Source organism: Ixodes scapularis, unplaced genomic scaffold, assembly GCF_016920785.2.
Source record: "Ixodes scapularis isolate PalLabHiFi unplaced genomic scaffold, ASM1692078v2 PGA_scaffold3__209_contigs__length_174095766, whole genome shotgun sequence".
Lineage (NCBI taxonomy): Eukaryota > Metazoa > Arthropoda > Arachnida > Ixodida > Ixodidae > Ixodes > Ixodes scapularis.
This window is the reverse complement of record NW_024609868.1, coordinates 74985714-75002979: the sequence shown is the minus strand read 5'-3', so window position 1 is coordinate 75002979 and position 17266 is coordinate 74985714. Positions and strand designations below refer to the sequence as shown.

At 43.8% G+C, this 17266-nt stretch overlaps 1 protein-coding gene across 1 annotated transcript in view; it reads left to right on the top strand.

Annotated features, from left to right (window-relative positions):
* Positions 1–609: 609 nt before the first annotated feature.
* Positions 610–17266, top strand: part of LOC115317330 — a 32342-nt gene continuing 15685 nt past the window's right edge. Inside the window, exons 1-3 of the mRNA XM_042293021.1 lie at positions 610–765; positions 5294–5466; positions 5562–5650. Of these exons, the coding sequence (XP_042148955.1) occupies positions 610–765; positions 5294–5466; positions 5562–5650 (418 nt within the window). The remainder of the gene's footprint in view (positions 766–5293; positions 5467–5561; positions 5651–17266) is intronic.

Here is a 17266-nt window from a genome sequence, read left to right as displayed (position 1 = left end):
AGAATCCTTTTAATCACTCGAACTTAAGTAGGTCATCCCCGTCCTTCACAGCCCGTGGTCTTCATCGTTGTTGTTGTTGTTTTTAGATTAGAATGATTTTATTACGATGCCATGCGCACTCATACGGTTTGTCACGGGCTCACTCGTACGCAGTGTGAAGCAGAGCCGTGTTTTTCTCGCCAGGTTTTCAAGAATGTATAGGCCAGATTGAGTTCGGTTCAACGTTCCCTGCGCATGCAGCCAATCTTCTCTCGTGCTTTGCTTCGTAAAGAGAACAATAATGAACTTGGAACGGATCAGAACGTCAGTGATCTTTCGGAAAGGTTGCGAACTCCACAGCGGTGGATAGTTTAACTTGTTTTCCTCAAACCAGCTGTACTCCACATTTAGTCGAAATTTCCAACCACGACAAATATAACTTTTTTTTTTTTTGTTGAAGGTTTTTGAATTTAGGTATATAAACAGGTGTTAAGTGCCATTACTGCAATTTATCCACTCTTCAAAGTGACTTTGCGACCTCTCGTTTGACTTCTTGTGGACAGATTAACAGCTAGATTGCTTCAACGCAAAGGGCGGATTTCAAGACAACATCGGACCCTTGGTCGGAATATGCTGCAAAACGTAGGATCTTTGCTTACAGGCTTAGTGCTAATCGTAAACGCTGCATCAACCGACCCAAGCTCCGACGAGACAAGCGTATGCCAAAACGAGTCAGTACCTGATGGTTTCAAAGACATCCCATCGTCAGAGCAGGACGCCTGGAGTGTAAGTTGTATGGCGAAAATATCGTATTACTTTACAATTATCAGCGATCTCATGAGTTGAGTTCAACTGATTGCATGATTTCTAGAATCTTATAGAGCGCTATTGATCTGCCAATATTCAGTATAAGGATATGTTTTCTATCTCGCTGAATTACATATGTTAATAAATTACATCTCACTTTTTAAATATGCGAAATGTTTGGGAGAAACAAATTGCGCTGTTTTTCTTCCTAATTTGTGTATGTAGATAAAAAAAAAACTAAATTAATTGCAAGAAAATGCACCTTATTTTTTTTTTTAATTGGATCTTGTTTTTCAGCCTTTTCACAATATCTTTTTGGGCAGAATGGCAATTTAGAGATCGAAGCGTCGCAAGCGAGAACGGGGTGTCGACAAGTCTTTCGGCCCTGATACCGGATCTTTAACAGATTATAACGGTGTTTCTAAACATTTTTTTGCACATCCCATTTCACTTGAAGTCCGATCGTAGGCAGCATTAGAACCCGATAGAGCCAATCAAGCGGAACCAAAATTGCAAAATCATGGCACTTTTTTTTCCTTTTTTTTTTTTTTTTGGTGTGAGTTTGCTTTATCACTGGCTTGAACAATCACGCACAGAGTACGGCGAGACGAGGGTTCCTTGACGAGAAGACTGCGTAGAGCATAACCGCATAACACATAATCGAGGAAGGAAAAAAAAAAGGGGGGGGGGTAATACGTGAGACGCTGAGAATACAGGCGAGGTAGAGTGGATTAGTGTCGTGATGTAGGCGAGTTGGTTCATGGTAACGGAAATAAACAGCGCGCAAAAAATACACAGGACGAAAGGAAGGTGTGAACGACACAAGCGCTGAACTCACAACTAAACATTTATTGAAAAAACACCAACGAAATAAACCGCACTATCGCTTCAGCACGTGTCAAGATAGGAAATTTCTTTTTTGTGAAGAAAAACCGATGTTTGGCTAACGCATGCACGTTGCCCCTCTTTCGTTATTGCATACGCTTCCAATAATTCCCTGGTAGTTTTATCTGCGCCCCTCCCGATGATGGTGATGTTATTGAATTGGGGCTGGCATTTACAGGCAGCACATTGCAGAGGCAAGTGACCCCCAGCGGTCGACCGGAGTGTCCAGTCATGCTCACGTGCCCTGTCATTAATGCATCGGCCAGTTTGGCCGATGTACACTCTTCCGCAGCTTAGTGGTATCTTGTAAACCACCCCCACCACACAATCAACATACTTGTTCCTGTGCCTTACGGCACATTGGCTCCTGCCCCTAGCCTTATCCGCAATTCTAGGGCAGAGTTGCGCCAACTTTCGTGGCGCCGAAAAAACAACAGCTAGGAACGTCAAAGCGCTCGGCTACCTTTTTCAAATTGTGCGAGAGTTTGTGCATGTAGCGGAGTACCTGGGGTCTGGTTGCGGGTCTCTCTTTTTTCTGACTTGACCCTCCCTTAATATTTTTTAGTAACGTCTGCGCCACTGCCAGTATAACTGACTCTGGGAAGCCGACATCCGTCAGCCGCTGTACCTGCATCTTAAAACTTTCTGACATTGAATGGTAGCACGACTTTTCCCAGGCAGTCTGGAGGCAAGAGGACGCAATGCTCCTTTTTACTAGTTTAGACTGGGCGGAATCATAAGGGAGAAGTCCCTTCTTAGAGCGTGGTTGGTAAAGCCAACACACGTGACTTTCTTCAAAATCTAGTCTAAGGTCTAAAAATTGGAGGTGTGTCCCATCCTGTAGTTCATGGGTAAACCTTAGCCCCCCAGAATGCTGAGCGAACACATCCAACACTGCTCGTTCACCGGCCATATTTTGAGCTTTCGCCGAAGCTTCAGGTAATCCCACCCATCCGCAGAATTGTTCTCGGAAAAGGTATACACTGGGCGCTTCTGCGACCCACCTGGAGGGTCATCGTATGGTGTTGTCCGAGCCCCTACTCCTGCGTTGACTCTACAGGTTATACTTGACGCGAGTGTGCTTGCGTCCCCTTTTTTGTTTTAATCTACCTTAGTTATTTGTTTGTTTTTTCCCATCGTCTTACACCGAACGAGACTGCGAGGAGAAGAAGGATACTCTGAAGTAAAACAGAAAAAGAGTCAAAATTAATGAGCGCTGCCATATCTGCCATTCTGTTCCTTTCCCTTCCACTTAGGATTCTTCACGTTCTCCGCCCAGTCCGCGGTGTGGCCCAGTCTCGGGTGGTTTAAAGGGGTGCTGGATCGAAACTACAAATATACGCAGAAAGTTCGGACATACGCCGAATGGGATCAATAATACGTGTCAGTAATAATTGCACGCTCGTATTGTGAGCCACATTGATATATTTTTCGCTTTTAATTACGAGTTTTGGCGAGCGCTTTAAAAGGCCCTGCAAAAATATTTAAGCGTCTACCTTTTCTTGCGGTTTCCACATCTCCTGAGGTTCGGGCAAGCCAGCGGGCGCGGAGAGAGTAACTAAATATCTAGGGGCTCTGAACTCGTCAAACACAAAGTTGGGGCCGACGTTCACGGAGCGAGCCGATTGGACGATCACGACGATGAATTCGCGCTTTTTTCGCCAGCGTCCAATCGACGCGCTCCGCGAACTTTGCTCTCCAACTTTGTGTTTGACGAGCTTAGGGCCCCAGTGCGTCATATTTTAACCGGATGACGGCTTAGACCGGATGACGGATAACCGGCTTGACAAGGCGTCGCAGTCGGCCTCGTCGTCGGCGTGACCACGCGCGTTGCATTATGGGACGTTTCCCCGCTAAAGTTAGCGGAAATATTTTCCCGCCAAGTTTAGCGGGGGAAATTCTTCCGCTAAATACAGCCAGAACGTTTCCCGCTAAATTTAGTGGAAAGCTTTTCCCGCTAAGATTAGTTGGAAATTTTCCCTGGTAAATTCTGCGGGGAAATTCACGTCACGTGACCTCAACACCAATTCACTTTCCCTGCTAAATTTAGGAAAGAAAATGACGTCAGGAATTCGTGTCACGTCACCTATGAACAAATTCAGCGGCAGGAGGAAAGGAGGAGGAGGAAAAAGGAGGAGGAGGAGGGACGCACCTTCCCCTCCGTAACCCTCCCCTCCTCCCCCTCAAGAGCTGCGTTCTCGTTTCCCATTGCAGAGATTTGTAAACGTATTTTATTTATTTTTTTACCTGAAGTTCAGAAATCTAACCAAGGGGATTGAAAGTTTAGAAATGTTTGGTACTATCGAACTTACTACATTAAATATTTTGAGGACTTTTAAATCTTTAAAGTTGAATTACGCAAAAAAAAATATTTCATTGATTGGGAAGCTTCGAATCTGTTGCATGAATAAATTCACCAATTTTGAAGCTTTTCGAACTTCGTCCGTCCTGAAATCTGAAATTTTCGAACTCGAATTCTCAGGAACCTCTAAATTTTCGACCTTTTCGATTTAGAACATAAGTAGGCTTCGTAAATTGCAAAATTTTGGATTTGAACCGTAAGAAAGCTCGACGTTTTTTAAATCTTTCGAATTCTGACCGTTGGAGGTATGCGAAATTTCTAGTTAGTACCGTGAGTAATTTTTGAAACCGGTTGGTTCTGCGAAGACTTTAAAAATGTCCTCGAACCGTATACTTTGTTTCAGCTTAAGTCGAGGGGCAACCGATGCTACAAGTGCGATCATCTCGCCCTAAACAGTGCTTTTATTATACGAGCGCTCGTGTTAGGCAGGGACGCTAAAAGCCCGGTGCTCGTGCTTGAAACCAATCGGTTGCGCCTATAGAAAGTGTAGAAAGTATTCACTGGGCCCCATATTTGAGGGCGATGTTTAGGGCGCATGCTCACAATGAGCTCACATTAATAGGCTGCTAAGACCAGCAATCTTGATGGTGCTGAATGCACGTTGCAAAAGAACTGTGGAAACTGGCCGTCAGCACGCGCTCAGCAGTCGCGCACACAGCTATGGCCGCCAGTGAATACTCCCTATAGGGTGCTTGAGAAAATAAAAAAGTATTCTCGGGAACAAACTACCACCAAATGCAGATCGCAGAGATTCCAATAAAACATATTATTAAGCAAAATATGAACATAAGACACACTGATTAACTTTTTTTAATTAAGGAAAATACACATATGATTCCAATTAAAAACATTCTCAGCGTAATAAAAAAACCTGGATAGCTCAATTTTATGACGTCTTGAAGCACTGAGGAAGCTCGAGGGCGAGCTAAAAGTTACCGCTCGTGCAGCAGGCACAAGGCCGGCGATGCGAAACACGGATGATATTCTTGTCATCCATTTCATTCGTTCGCGTTATCGCATGAAACAACCGTGGCTAACCACTCGTTACCAAAAAAAATAATGTTTTTCTTTTTTTTACGTTAGTGTTGGGTACGTTTGGAAATCTTTGCAGATACATTCTTATCAGGGCGGACTCGCGACTCACGCAAAACGTCGTAGAGGGAATCACATGCAACGTTGTTCCTAGACACTGACACTTCATAAGCAATAATCACTAGGAGACATATATGCACATCTAAAGTTTTTTCTCTGTCTGCATAGTTTATCGCTGCACCCGGAAACTTCATGTACGTGCTGTACAGAAATTTTCACAGTGACCGTCAAAACAAAGGAACAAATAAGTGTGTCATGGTACAGAAAGTTCCCTATGACGATACAGCGGAGACAAGATTTGCTAACTACACAAAGTGGTACAATGAAACAACATGTGTATCGTAAGCAAATATAGATTTCATTCCTACTATACCAAGCTCTCAGTTAAAAACAAACATGAAGCTTATTAGCGCACAACTAACAAACTTGTTTTCAGGTACGCGATGCAATCGTTCTACAAAGTCGTAATGTTGGATGGAAGTAAAGGTAGAACAAAAAACGTGTTGGCTGCACGACATAAAGTTGGTAAGCATCAAACACCCTTTACGAGAATGCTGATAGCTCGTCGTGACACTGTCTTAAGGCCCGTTCACACTCTTGCGACCGAGTACGACTGAGAGAGACGAGATCTCTTAAAACTTGTTAAATGTTTTTAGAATGAGGGAACACACTGGGCATTGTGGCGCCATCTATGCGGTGACCCTGGAACTGCATTTCACAAGAGCGAAGGTTTTGCGGGATTTCATAGGTCAAATGTGCATAATACCCATAGAAAGGCTCGTTTATAACATTGACAAAAGTTTTTCGAGCCAAGAAAGAAAGGATAATGCGCGAGAAATAAAAAAAAAATGGCGGACCGCCGAGTTTACACTGCTTCCCAATAGATGGCGCCAGTGTGTTTTCTGGTTTAAGAAGTTTTAAGGAACCCAGGTTTAAGAGGTCGCAAGAGTGTGAACGGGCCTTTAGAACGCACGATTAAAAAGTAAACAATTCCAGGTGTGCTTAATGCATTCCAAAAATTGCTGCGCGCGAGCCTCGCAGATCAACGCGAATGATAGCATTGAGAGGCAGGTCAACGCTTGTAGCATTTAGAGGCAGGTCAACACGAATGACGGGATCGCGAAAAGCAATTGCATTCCAACACACAATCTGCTTGAACAGAATGATCCTGGTGTATCAAATGTTGATTGTACCTGTGAAAATCACGTTTTTTATGGCCTAATCGTTGTTAGCGCGCATCGTTATTTGCTGGAAAAGCCCCAACTAAGCACGTTCGACCAAACAGGAAATGAATACAATGATATCTTTCAAGTTACGAAAGGACTTAAGAAACATTGACCGCTTGTTGGCTACAACTTTGTTCGATCGCCTCACTGAAGGCGATTTTAGCCGTCAACGATAAAGAGCATTTCCGCGCCTCACAAGAGCGCAGCGAAGCGGATTGGCGGCAAAGGGAATCAGGACGGGGCTTGAGCGCGCTTGTGCGGAGCGGACAGGCTTTTTGACCTAGACGACAAAGATCGCGTTCGGTGTGAGAGCCTTTACTTATCTCTGCACGTATCTGATGGGGAAGAAAAGATGGCCTTGGTGCGATTGACTCAGGGGGTTCATGAGGCGTGGAACCAAGCTCGAGAGGATTACGTGATAACACATCCATCGAGCTAGTACACGGTGGATATACCAGTTCGTTGGATGTGTTGAGATGTGTATGGATGTAGCTGCTCGATGAATGTAGTTGCTCTTTGTATGTAGTCGCTCGATGGACGTAGTTGCTCAATGGATGTAATTGCTCATCCTTCCTGTTTCGATGCCTAGCGCGCCATTACATCCATCGTGCTAGCGCATCGACAGAAGCCAAGATGGCTGCCAATCGGATTTTTGCGTTATTTACATTCTTATGCGAAGAACAAGTTCATCTGCCTCTTTTGCTAGGGTTCCGGTGACGTCAGAACGCCGAGCTCCGACAAATTCTGAATGAACCACAGTGGGTAGACCTCAAGGCAGCTTGCTTTGAAGTCTGCCCACTGTCCTTCACTTGAAACCAATCAAAGCTCGGCGTGCTTCTGACGTCGCCGCCACCCCTGCGCAAGAAGCAGACGAATTGCTCTCCGCAATGGTTAGGGAGCCACAGGGAACAAACGGTAAGCCCCAGAACGTTAGTATATCATAATTAGATTCTAAAGGACATTCAGACTATTTTCTCAAAGCGAAATAAAAGGTGTGATTTTGTTTACCGTCCTAATTTTAAAATAAAGTTTATATTCAGTTAATTTCGAGGATGAAAAACCGTAACTAAAGTTTGATCACTGTGGAAACAACAAACAAAGAGCCGACGTAGCGTGTCCCACTTCGGAGACGCCGAGGGCCGCAGAAAGTGCATAACGCACAAAGGGTCCTTTTACTCGCTTTTGTATATTCAATTTAGCGCTTAACTCCTTAAAATAACGTGAACTGTTATACAGCATAGTTAATGGAAGAAAAAAACCTGAATGATTGATGAATATGATCTCACGTTTTTGGGACAAAGCTGCTCGACGGATGTGATGGCGCTATGGATGTGGTGACACGATGGATGTGGTGACACGATGGATGTAACGGCACGATGGATGTAATGACACGCTTTTGGACGAAGTTGCTCAATGGATGTGATGGCGCGGTGGATGTAATGTCACAATGGATGTAACGGCATAACGGACGTAATGGCACGCTGGATGAACTGGGCAAAAATGGATGCAATGGCACGATGGATGTGCTGGCAATATGGATATACGGGCACGATAAATGTAATGCAGACTTGGACGTATAGTTCAACTACTCTACTCAAACTACTGTAGCTTAACTACTTTTCCGAGTAACTTGGTAACTTCCAATTACAATTTTATTTGGGTAATTAGTAGTTTACTTAAACTACGTTTTTCAGGTAACTTCTACTCAAATTACTAACTACTTTCAAAATCTAGGGCTAACATTGCTCATCACGAAAGATTGAGCGCAGAAATGAATAAGACGCCGGCAGATGAAGTGGCATTCCCGTACAAAGTGCCCCATCATTATACACGGCAGCCGTAGAAACTGCATCTTAGGCGTCCTTGGGCCGAGGTAGCGACGAGCAGCCAAAACATAACACCGGCGCGCACGAACGCAGGAAGAGACGCTTAAAGGGCAACTCCGCTTCATTTTTGATATTTAGAAAACTATGTAGCCCTCTTCAGTATCGTGTAGGAAGACGCCATGTCAAATATTACGATCTAATTCCGTTTATATATTTAATAAACTGGCCAGCAAACCTTCAAACGATCAAAGTTGCCGAAATCATGCCAACTCGAGCGTGCGGCGTGAGGCGCAATCGTCAGCGCAGTCAATGCGACGGAGTTTGAGCGGCAAACGTTGATCCACTACGTCAGAGGCATGACTACGTCATTCTCACGTTTTGTTTGTTTTTACTTCTCAGAGCGAAATTGAACGATGATGTCATGAGTTTCTCCTCCCGGTGTTGGCTGACCGGGCGTTCACGTGATCACCGTAACGCGGAATAACGCGGATGCGCTAGTTTGCGCTGTCCTGGCGTTTATCGGTCTGTTTCTCCGCTCCCATTCCCCCGGGCCATCACCGTCCACGTCATGCGAAGCGACCTGCCCGCGTCGCGTGTCCTGTCCCTCGCTCCCTCCCGAACGTCACAAGACCACGTGGTTCGACGTGACGTGACCATGACTCTGACGACCCGAGACCAATGGTGCCTGACGCAACCGAAGTTTTGGTTTTGGTATCAGATGATGTTTAAATTATGATTACAAAAATAATATTCCACATTCCGCGAATCCGAAGACGTAGAGTTGTTTAGTAGCGGGGGGCTTTGTGAATTTGAATAACATGTAAGCCTAAATTTCTCGGAATTGAGCCGAGTTGCCCTTTAACAAGCCTTGGACGGGTATTGACCTAAGCCGGTAATGCACGCAGGCGCCGCGCCTCCAGCTGCAACCGTGGAAGGCGGGGACACTCCCAGGATTGTTGTTGTTTTCATGTTGCCTGCCTTTAGTTAGTTCCGGCTCAAGCGGTAGGTTCCACGGGAGGCGTCAGTGGAATGACCTCGCAGCTGGGCACGTGTTCCCATGGTCGCTTCGTCGTCAGCGCATACTCCCTTGCCAAAGCCGGACTCCCCCGCGTACAAACGCACGCACAGATAATCCGTTCATGGGAGCAAGTTCCCGCTTCCAGCTGAAACTGTACGAGTGCCGATACCGGTTCACGTACTTCTTCGTGTCCTTTCGACCTTCCACGCCAGGGAGACCTCCTCTCTGTTAAAAACGTTTTAATTTTCAGGCGTGTCAGGCGCGTCAGGATACCGTAGTCGGCGGCGGGGATTGCGAGTCACCCTCGAGTGCTCCTTTTTTTGGACCCGGCGTCAGCCGCGAAGTATACTTCGTTTCATCTTCTGTTAAACCATAACTTTTTTTTAGTAGCTCAGCACTAGCACTGCAACGAGACGCGCAGTCGTCTGGATGATCTCATCGTCCTGGAGCGAGACTTGAACCCTTGACGGTCAGGTGCACTCGCTCCGCGTACTCTCCGAACATCGTGGGAGTAAAATGGGACCAGTCACAACATTCTCAGCTTGCCGAAAAAAAAATAAACAAAGCAGAAGAGTGTTATAAACCACTCTCTAGCCGAGGCAAACCTCACACATGTTTCGTCATGGACACCTAAGATGCCGATACTCGCTTACCCGACCATGCACATCCTGTTTCTCAAATTCAACGCTGTCGTTCCATCTAGCGCGTCGGTGGAACGTCTTTCTAGTTTGGCTGGGGACGTCTTTAGGAGAAAGAGGAGAAAACTCTCCGATAAGAACGTTGAAAGTGAATTGCTTCTGCGAGTAAATAAACTAGTTTGGTGAAAACGCAAGCCATAAAACGACTGCATTTATTTTAGGCTCGCAGGGTTTTTCACGGGTCGAAACTGCTGTTCATTTTGCTACCACAAAAATAGAAAAAAGTAACTTCGAAAGTAACTTCGAAGTAACTCGCTACTTCTTTACAGCAGTTAGTAGTTTACTCAACTACTATCTCAAATGCGTAATTTCTACTCTACTCCAATTACTTTTGGCGGCGATACTCACTAACTTAACTGCCTTTTTTGAGTAATTTGTACATGTCTGATGTAATGGCACGAATTTGAACGTAATTGCTCGATGGATGTAATGGCGTAATGGATGTGATGGCCCCCAGCCGCGCGAGGGTGCTGGGTTATGTGCACGGATCTCCAAACATAAGACCCTTCCGCTAAATGCTCTCAGGACGGTGTATAGTTTGCTCGAAGGCAGCGCCGTCTTGATACACCCGGGCACTTAAACAGATTCGACAAGGTTTTAAAAGAGGCACGCACCCGATCCCGATAGGAAACGATAACCTGACAGTTTATTTATTTATTTATTTATTGTACCCTCAGGGCCCGAAGGCATTACAGAGGGGGAGAGCGTAGGCAGGGAAAATATAACAATTCAGCAATACTAAAACAAATAAAAAGTGAACAAACAGGTCAGAAATCAGCGCAAAAATGGTTATTTATGGCACTTCGAAAAAGATTAGAGTCTGTTATGGCAGCAATTAAACCGGGAAGGTGGTTCCATTCTTGAGCTGTGCGTGGTAGAAAAGATGAATGAAATGTGTTGGTTAATGAGCTTGGGACTCCAACTTTGTGCTGGTGATCTACACGAGGCGAGATGTAATAGGGGGGAGTTATGAAATGGTCGCGTAATAGGGGATTATGAAAATAAATTTTATGAAAAAGGCATAAGCGTGAAATTTTACGGCGAAGTGAAAGAGATGGTAAAGATAAATTATTCTTCATTGACGAGACACTGGCGGTGCGGTGATAGTTCGATAGAATGAAACGAGCTGATCTATTTTGAATGGATTCTAAAGCAGTGATGAGGGTAATATGATCGGGATCCCAGATGGATGCTGCATACTCAAGCTTAGGTCTTATTAATGTTTTATAGAGGACCAATTTAAGTGAAACAGGTGCTAAAGAAAAATTCCGTTTTAAACAACCCAGCATGCAGTTAGTACGATTAGTGACATATTCTATATGGGGTTTCCATGAAAGGTTAGAAGTTAAGTTAACACCAAGATACTTGTATGACGACACTTGTTCCAAGGAGTTGCCATCAAGGTAGTAAGAAGGACTCTCACTAAACTGACGGGTTACTCTCATGTGTTTACATTTACTAGTGTTTAGTTTCATTAGCCACAACTCACACCAACGAGACACAGAGTTAATATCAGACTGAAGTGTGAGCGTGTCTTGGTTACTTCGGATTTCACGGTATATTACGCAATCATCGGCATAGAGACAGACGGATGATGACATATTAACTGGTAGGTCGTTAATATAAATTAAGAATAGTAAGGGACCTAGAACAGACCCCTGGGGAACACCAGAGTTTACTGACGCAAGTGGAGAGTTTTCATTATTGACTGTTACAAATTGCGAACGATTAGTAAGAAAAGAATGAATCCATGCAAGAACGTTAGGGTCAATGTTAAGTTTAGCAAGTTTCAATAGTAATAGTTTATGACACACTTTATCAAAAGCTTTTGCAAAATCCAAGAAGATGCAGTCCACCTGGGAGCCTTGGTCAATGAGAGAATGAATGTCGTGAGTGAAAGATAGAAGCTGAGTTTCACATGACAATGATTTACGAAATCCGTGCTGAGCTGTGGTGAAAAAATTATTCATTTCTAGGAAGTTTACAAGATGGGAAAATATGATGTGCTCGAGAAGTTTACATGGGATGCTGGTTAACGAAATGGGACGATAGTTATGAGGAGAATGTTTGTCACCAGCTTTTGGAATAGGGACCACCTTCCCCACCTTCCAGTCCGAGGGTAGGTCACCCTCTTGGAGTGACTGTTCGAATAATTTAGCAAGAATAATTGAAGAATATAACTTGGTGCTTTTAAGAAATTTTGAATTAATGCCGTCCACTCCTGAAGAAGAAGACAATTTCAGCCCATCTATAATCTTAACTATACCAATAGGGTCAACAAGAATAGCATCCATTGGTAAATAACCGGCACACACAATTGAAGGGTAGCTTATGTTACTAATATTGGAAAATGATTCAATAAACACATTATTTAGTATATTAGCGCAGTCATCACTAGAGGCACTATCACTACTTGACGTTTTGAGTAAAATTGAAAAAGTGTCTTTCTTGCTGACAGTGTTCCAAAACCTTTTGGGGTCATTTATTAACATATTTGGGAGAGTATTTGAAAAAAAAATTGATTTCGCATCTGCAATCGCCTTTTTATATACTTCTGCAGACAACTGATACGCAGCCCAGCGATGGGCTGCGTATCAGTTGTCTGCAGTTTTTAACGATTGGGAAATACTGTCCTAAAAAGAAAAAAAAAACAACGTTAGTGCAATACTGTAAATTTACTGTGCTGAACTTGTAACGCTCGCTTGCATCTGCCGCTGAGAAGCGGTTTACGTTTTTAAAGACATTAATGGCTGTTCTAGGATCATTTCATCATGCTCTATTATTTCATTTCAGTAAATGTTCAGCTAGAGTAGCATCGGTCGGTTACTTCCATGACAGTGGCATCAGCCGATACTACCTTCAACATTTGCAACTATTGCGACAATCTTTGTTTTTAGTGAAACGCCGCTCCAAGTTACAATTTTTTTTTTTTAACTTGGAAGTTAGAAACAAGTCACATAGCGGTTTTCCTTACGTGCGCCCACTCATATATGATATGTGGTTTATTCACAAATCACCGTCACGTCAAAGTTAGCTGCTTCACTTTCTTGTTTTTATGAATGACAGCAAACTACTTTCGCACAAAATACGGTGCTTGCACCGAGGCGTGGTTAAATAATTGGCAGCGCATTGAAGTGAATTGCGTGACCACTAGTCGCTTCTCATGCACTACCTAACCTTCAACATAAAAAAGGTTTTTTGGTTACAAGTACATCAATTTTTAGGAAATATGTTTATAGTACACTATTTTTATGAATAACAATTAACAACTTTTGCTCAAAAAACGGCGACTGCCCATAAGCGTCCTTAGGTTTTCGGCGGCGGATTAAAGTCAATTAGTCGCTTCTCAAGTACCACCTCTCAGTAACATAAAAAAATTGATTTTGGTTGGAAGTAAACACTACTAACATCTGCGATAAGCTCTCTAAGGTCTTCATATTCAATGCTGCAGGCGACAAGTTTTGTGGGAATTCGTGTGTCATTAAAATACCATTTACGCAGTACTTGTTTCTTTCCATTTTTTTTTTCTTTTTTGTGTCGAGACATCCACTCATAGTTTGCTAAAGGCAACCATGAGTGGAAGTCACCGATGCCATAACCCATAGGTACGAACTCTATCTAGCAAAAAGTTACTGCAATCGCACTTGCATTTCGTCGGAAACGAATGACGGATCATACCGTATTCAGAACTGTTTCCACTTTCTTATTTGAACAGCGTGCGACAGCAGGAGAGTTCTCGGTTAATCTTATTTTGTTGTGCGCAACATTGTACGATAACTTTCAGATATAAACTCGTGCATTTGCGCTTGAAATGTTGATAATGTGATCTCATATTTTTGCTCAAGTGCTTGCACGGGTATTATGACTTTCCTTTTATTGTGTCTTGCATCAATCTAAATGTACCTATTGCGCACTTGATCTCATCGAGGGCGCGTGAAATTGCACTGAATCTTTAAATAACCGCGTTTGCAACCGTTTTGCGAACGCGGATCCGCTTCCAGTGTGAATGAGTGGTAACAGCGATACAAAGAAGGTGCCGTCTGTGGTGGTGACGCATCCTTTCGTCTAATCTTTGACGCGCTGTGGGAGAAAGGATGCCCAGAGGATTTGGTGGGATCCCAAGTATCAGAATTGCTCGGCCCGGGCTTGGACCAGACTGGCACGAGCTAGAGCCAACTTGGCTCCGGCTTGTCCCAAGCTTGCACCGAACTGGCCAAGTATGAGCCGGGGAATCGTGCTGCTAGGGAGGCGACCTTCTGATCAGGAGTCGTACTCCAGCGAGAGGCCGCACCTACGTAGCAAGCACGGCGGAAGGGATTCGTCTTTCTGGTGACAGTCGCCGTTCAGTGCTGCGATAACCTTGCCACTTGTTTTGGTTCAAAGCGTGGGAACGCCAATGCTTCCAAAAGAGTTTCTCCTTTCTGTTGCTGACAGAACGAGAATTTATTTGTTTTGAACAGAAGGATGTGTCCTCCTTGGCATGGGCGCTGCCATCTTGGAATCACGTGACGCGTCAGCCATTAGGTTACTTCAACTTGCTGCTCCGCTCTCCCCTCCGCGCCTTGGCGGATGCGTTGTATTCGCCTCTTTCGTCGCGTTTCACCGCGCTCTCTTGCGTTACTTCGGAAACTGCAGTCCGACACGCCTTCTCGACAACTAAGACATTATGAGGGTTCAAAGGTCCTTATGGCAACTGAGGTTTGTTTACTAATAGTGGCGGAAAATTCTCAGTAAGAAGCGCGTATATTTATATCGCGCATTTAGGATCGGAAGGCGTAAAAATAGTCAGCGCAAGGAGACTATCTGTATTTCCTGAAAGTATCGTTATTTGTATTCATAATATATCGAAAACAGTTTCTTTAGATTATGTGAGGAAACTCGCGGAGGAAATAGACAACGAACGTTTAGCTTGTATTTTATCTGAGGCTAGAAGTAATAGCACGTCAACATCAGGAGGTTTGTTTGTTCATAACATCACACCTACATGTGTTCGAGGTTCCCAATATTTTTTTGCGACATAAACATTCAGTTGGTCGGTTTACTTATGAACTTTGCGAAATTGCATACCGTGCTCGCTCCCATTTCGACAGTCATTTAAGTGATTTATTGATTATATTTAGATAACCAGTGCCCTCTACTTAATTTATTTTAACACAAAGGTTGAGACTTCTTGCGTAAGAAACTGCCACAGACACTTGACAGTAGCAAGTTTTAGAATAGTGTGCACAAAGAAATAACGACCTTTCTATTTGCACATCCAAAACGCAGCTTAAATTCGACGCATGCGTAATAGTAACGGTATTCTTTTCGTTTTCTGCGTACGTTGTTTTAATTTTTGTTAGTATCCGGTTTCCACAATATTTGACGCCGAAAAAAAGAAGAGTCGTCTGCATAACAATCATTTGAGTCCAGGGTTGTCGATGGGGAATAGAAGCCTACTTTTGGTGGTTGGCGACGCCAAAATTTACAAAGCAAATATGTTCAAACAAATAAATATGTGTTCATATAGATACGTGAAGTGGTGCCTAGCGCTAGAATTCAGCCAGACTTTCCGAGGTATTTCTCCTCGTGTGCCCTTTAATTTTATTTGGCCAATTTTACGAAAGACAAATGCCAAATATAATTCAGCGGGCATGTCACTTATATTGCCGCGCGCCAAGTAGGCAGCGCGGCCGCAGCCTAACGGTTATCGCACTTGCCACCCACGCAAAGGGCCAGGGTTTGATTCCTGGCCGCGGCTACGCATTTTGTTGACACTGTAATGTGATGTTTTGGTGAATTCGAGAACCATCTAGCTGATTCGAGTTTAGGAGGTTCTACGCGTCGAACCTTCTACGCCGAATGCTCCAGAAGCCAACGCGTGTACAAAAGCGGCTCCGCGTGACAAGCCGGAGTCAGTTTCGCCCCAGCGTTCGACTCTGCTGCTACGCCGACTTCGACGCCCGCGACGCTCTGTTATTATCTTTTGTACCCTTTTATTTTGGCACAAGTTCGCCACATTAAACGTTTATTTCTTCCTCTTCATTTATTGTTTATTGGTCACCACCCGTGACAATATCACATCTTGAAAAAGAAAATGTTGATATAAAAATAATTTGTTTCCTAGGTCCAATATCGCGAAATGCTGCATATCAGTACTTACTTTAGTAGGGTTGCTAATTTCAGAAATGTCCTACTCAGCCTGTCAAAACATTCTCAAGTAGTTCCTGGAAAAAAAAAAGAAAAAGAGTCTGAGACAATATTACTTATTAATATCAATTATCTGCGTCATTAGTCTGCGAATTTCACTAAAGGTTGGGTGCCCACGAAAACCAAACAGTGAGTAGTAAACTCGCGAGCTTATCTGTTCTGGCCGATCCAGCGCATTGCTAATCAAGCTGTCGATGTGCTTCTTACCATTCGCGTGCTAGTCTTTTCATTAGTTTGTTTTTCTGGAAACTGGTGTCATCGGGTACGGCCGTAGACGATAGTAATCTTCCCTGTACATGAGTCAGGCGTTTCGTAACCAACCATAGTCAGATACATCTAAAAAGTTGGTAAAAAAAGCCCGCAATTTAGTCTCAAAAACACCTCGCAGTCCTCAAAGTGGCTCAAAACAACTGTTTCATTCGTTGTGTGATACAAGGAAAATAACCTAATTACAAAATTGAGCAAAAACAACGTAAAACAGCAACATAGGCGCGTTCACGTTGAAACCGGAACCAACCAAATTGAAGCAACCTAATGGCGCCGAGCGCGTCAGCGCTCTCTATCCGCCAGTGAGGCAACTACTAAAATGAAAAGGCCTATAGGGACGCTGAGGCCAAATCCTTCGAGCGGCGCCAGGCTGTTGTCTTTTGAACGGATGTCTCATTCCAGCGAGACTGCTGCTCATTCAGGGTACGGCGATGGTGATTTTAGCAGCTTCTCCACAAAAACTGCACTAAGGACGCTTAGGGGTTCCGCGCAGCGATAATCTCGCGCTTTTTAAACCCGGTCGTGGAAACGCTAAAAGTGTATTCCGAAGGAGTTTAAAATGACGCCCTCTATACATAGCTCTATTGGGGTTTCTTTGCATCTTGATGTACAGAATAAAAATATATTGCTTTCAAACAATCATGCGGTCATTTTTAATCAGAACTAACGAGAAACGGGTGACGTAATTTGATAGGAGATACTGTAAAATAACAAAGGCATTACTTTGCTCGTTAATTACTTGGGACTCTAAAAAGTACTTTAGTACGTCAGTAAAAAACTAACGCGTTACCAGTAACGTCGTTACTTGTAACGCGTCAGTTAAAACACTGGTCAAAAGTAATGTTGAATCACGTTCTTAACGTTTACATCAAATTTATTAATCCAATTTTCCTGCACACAAGCAGCAAAAGGATGAA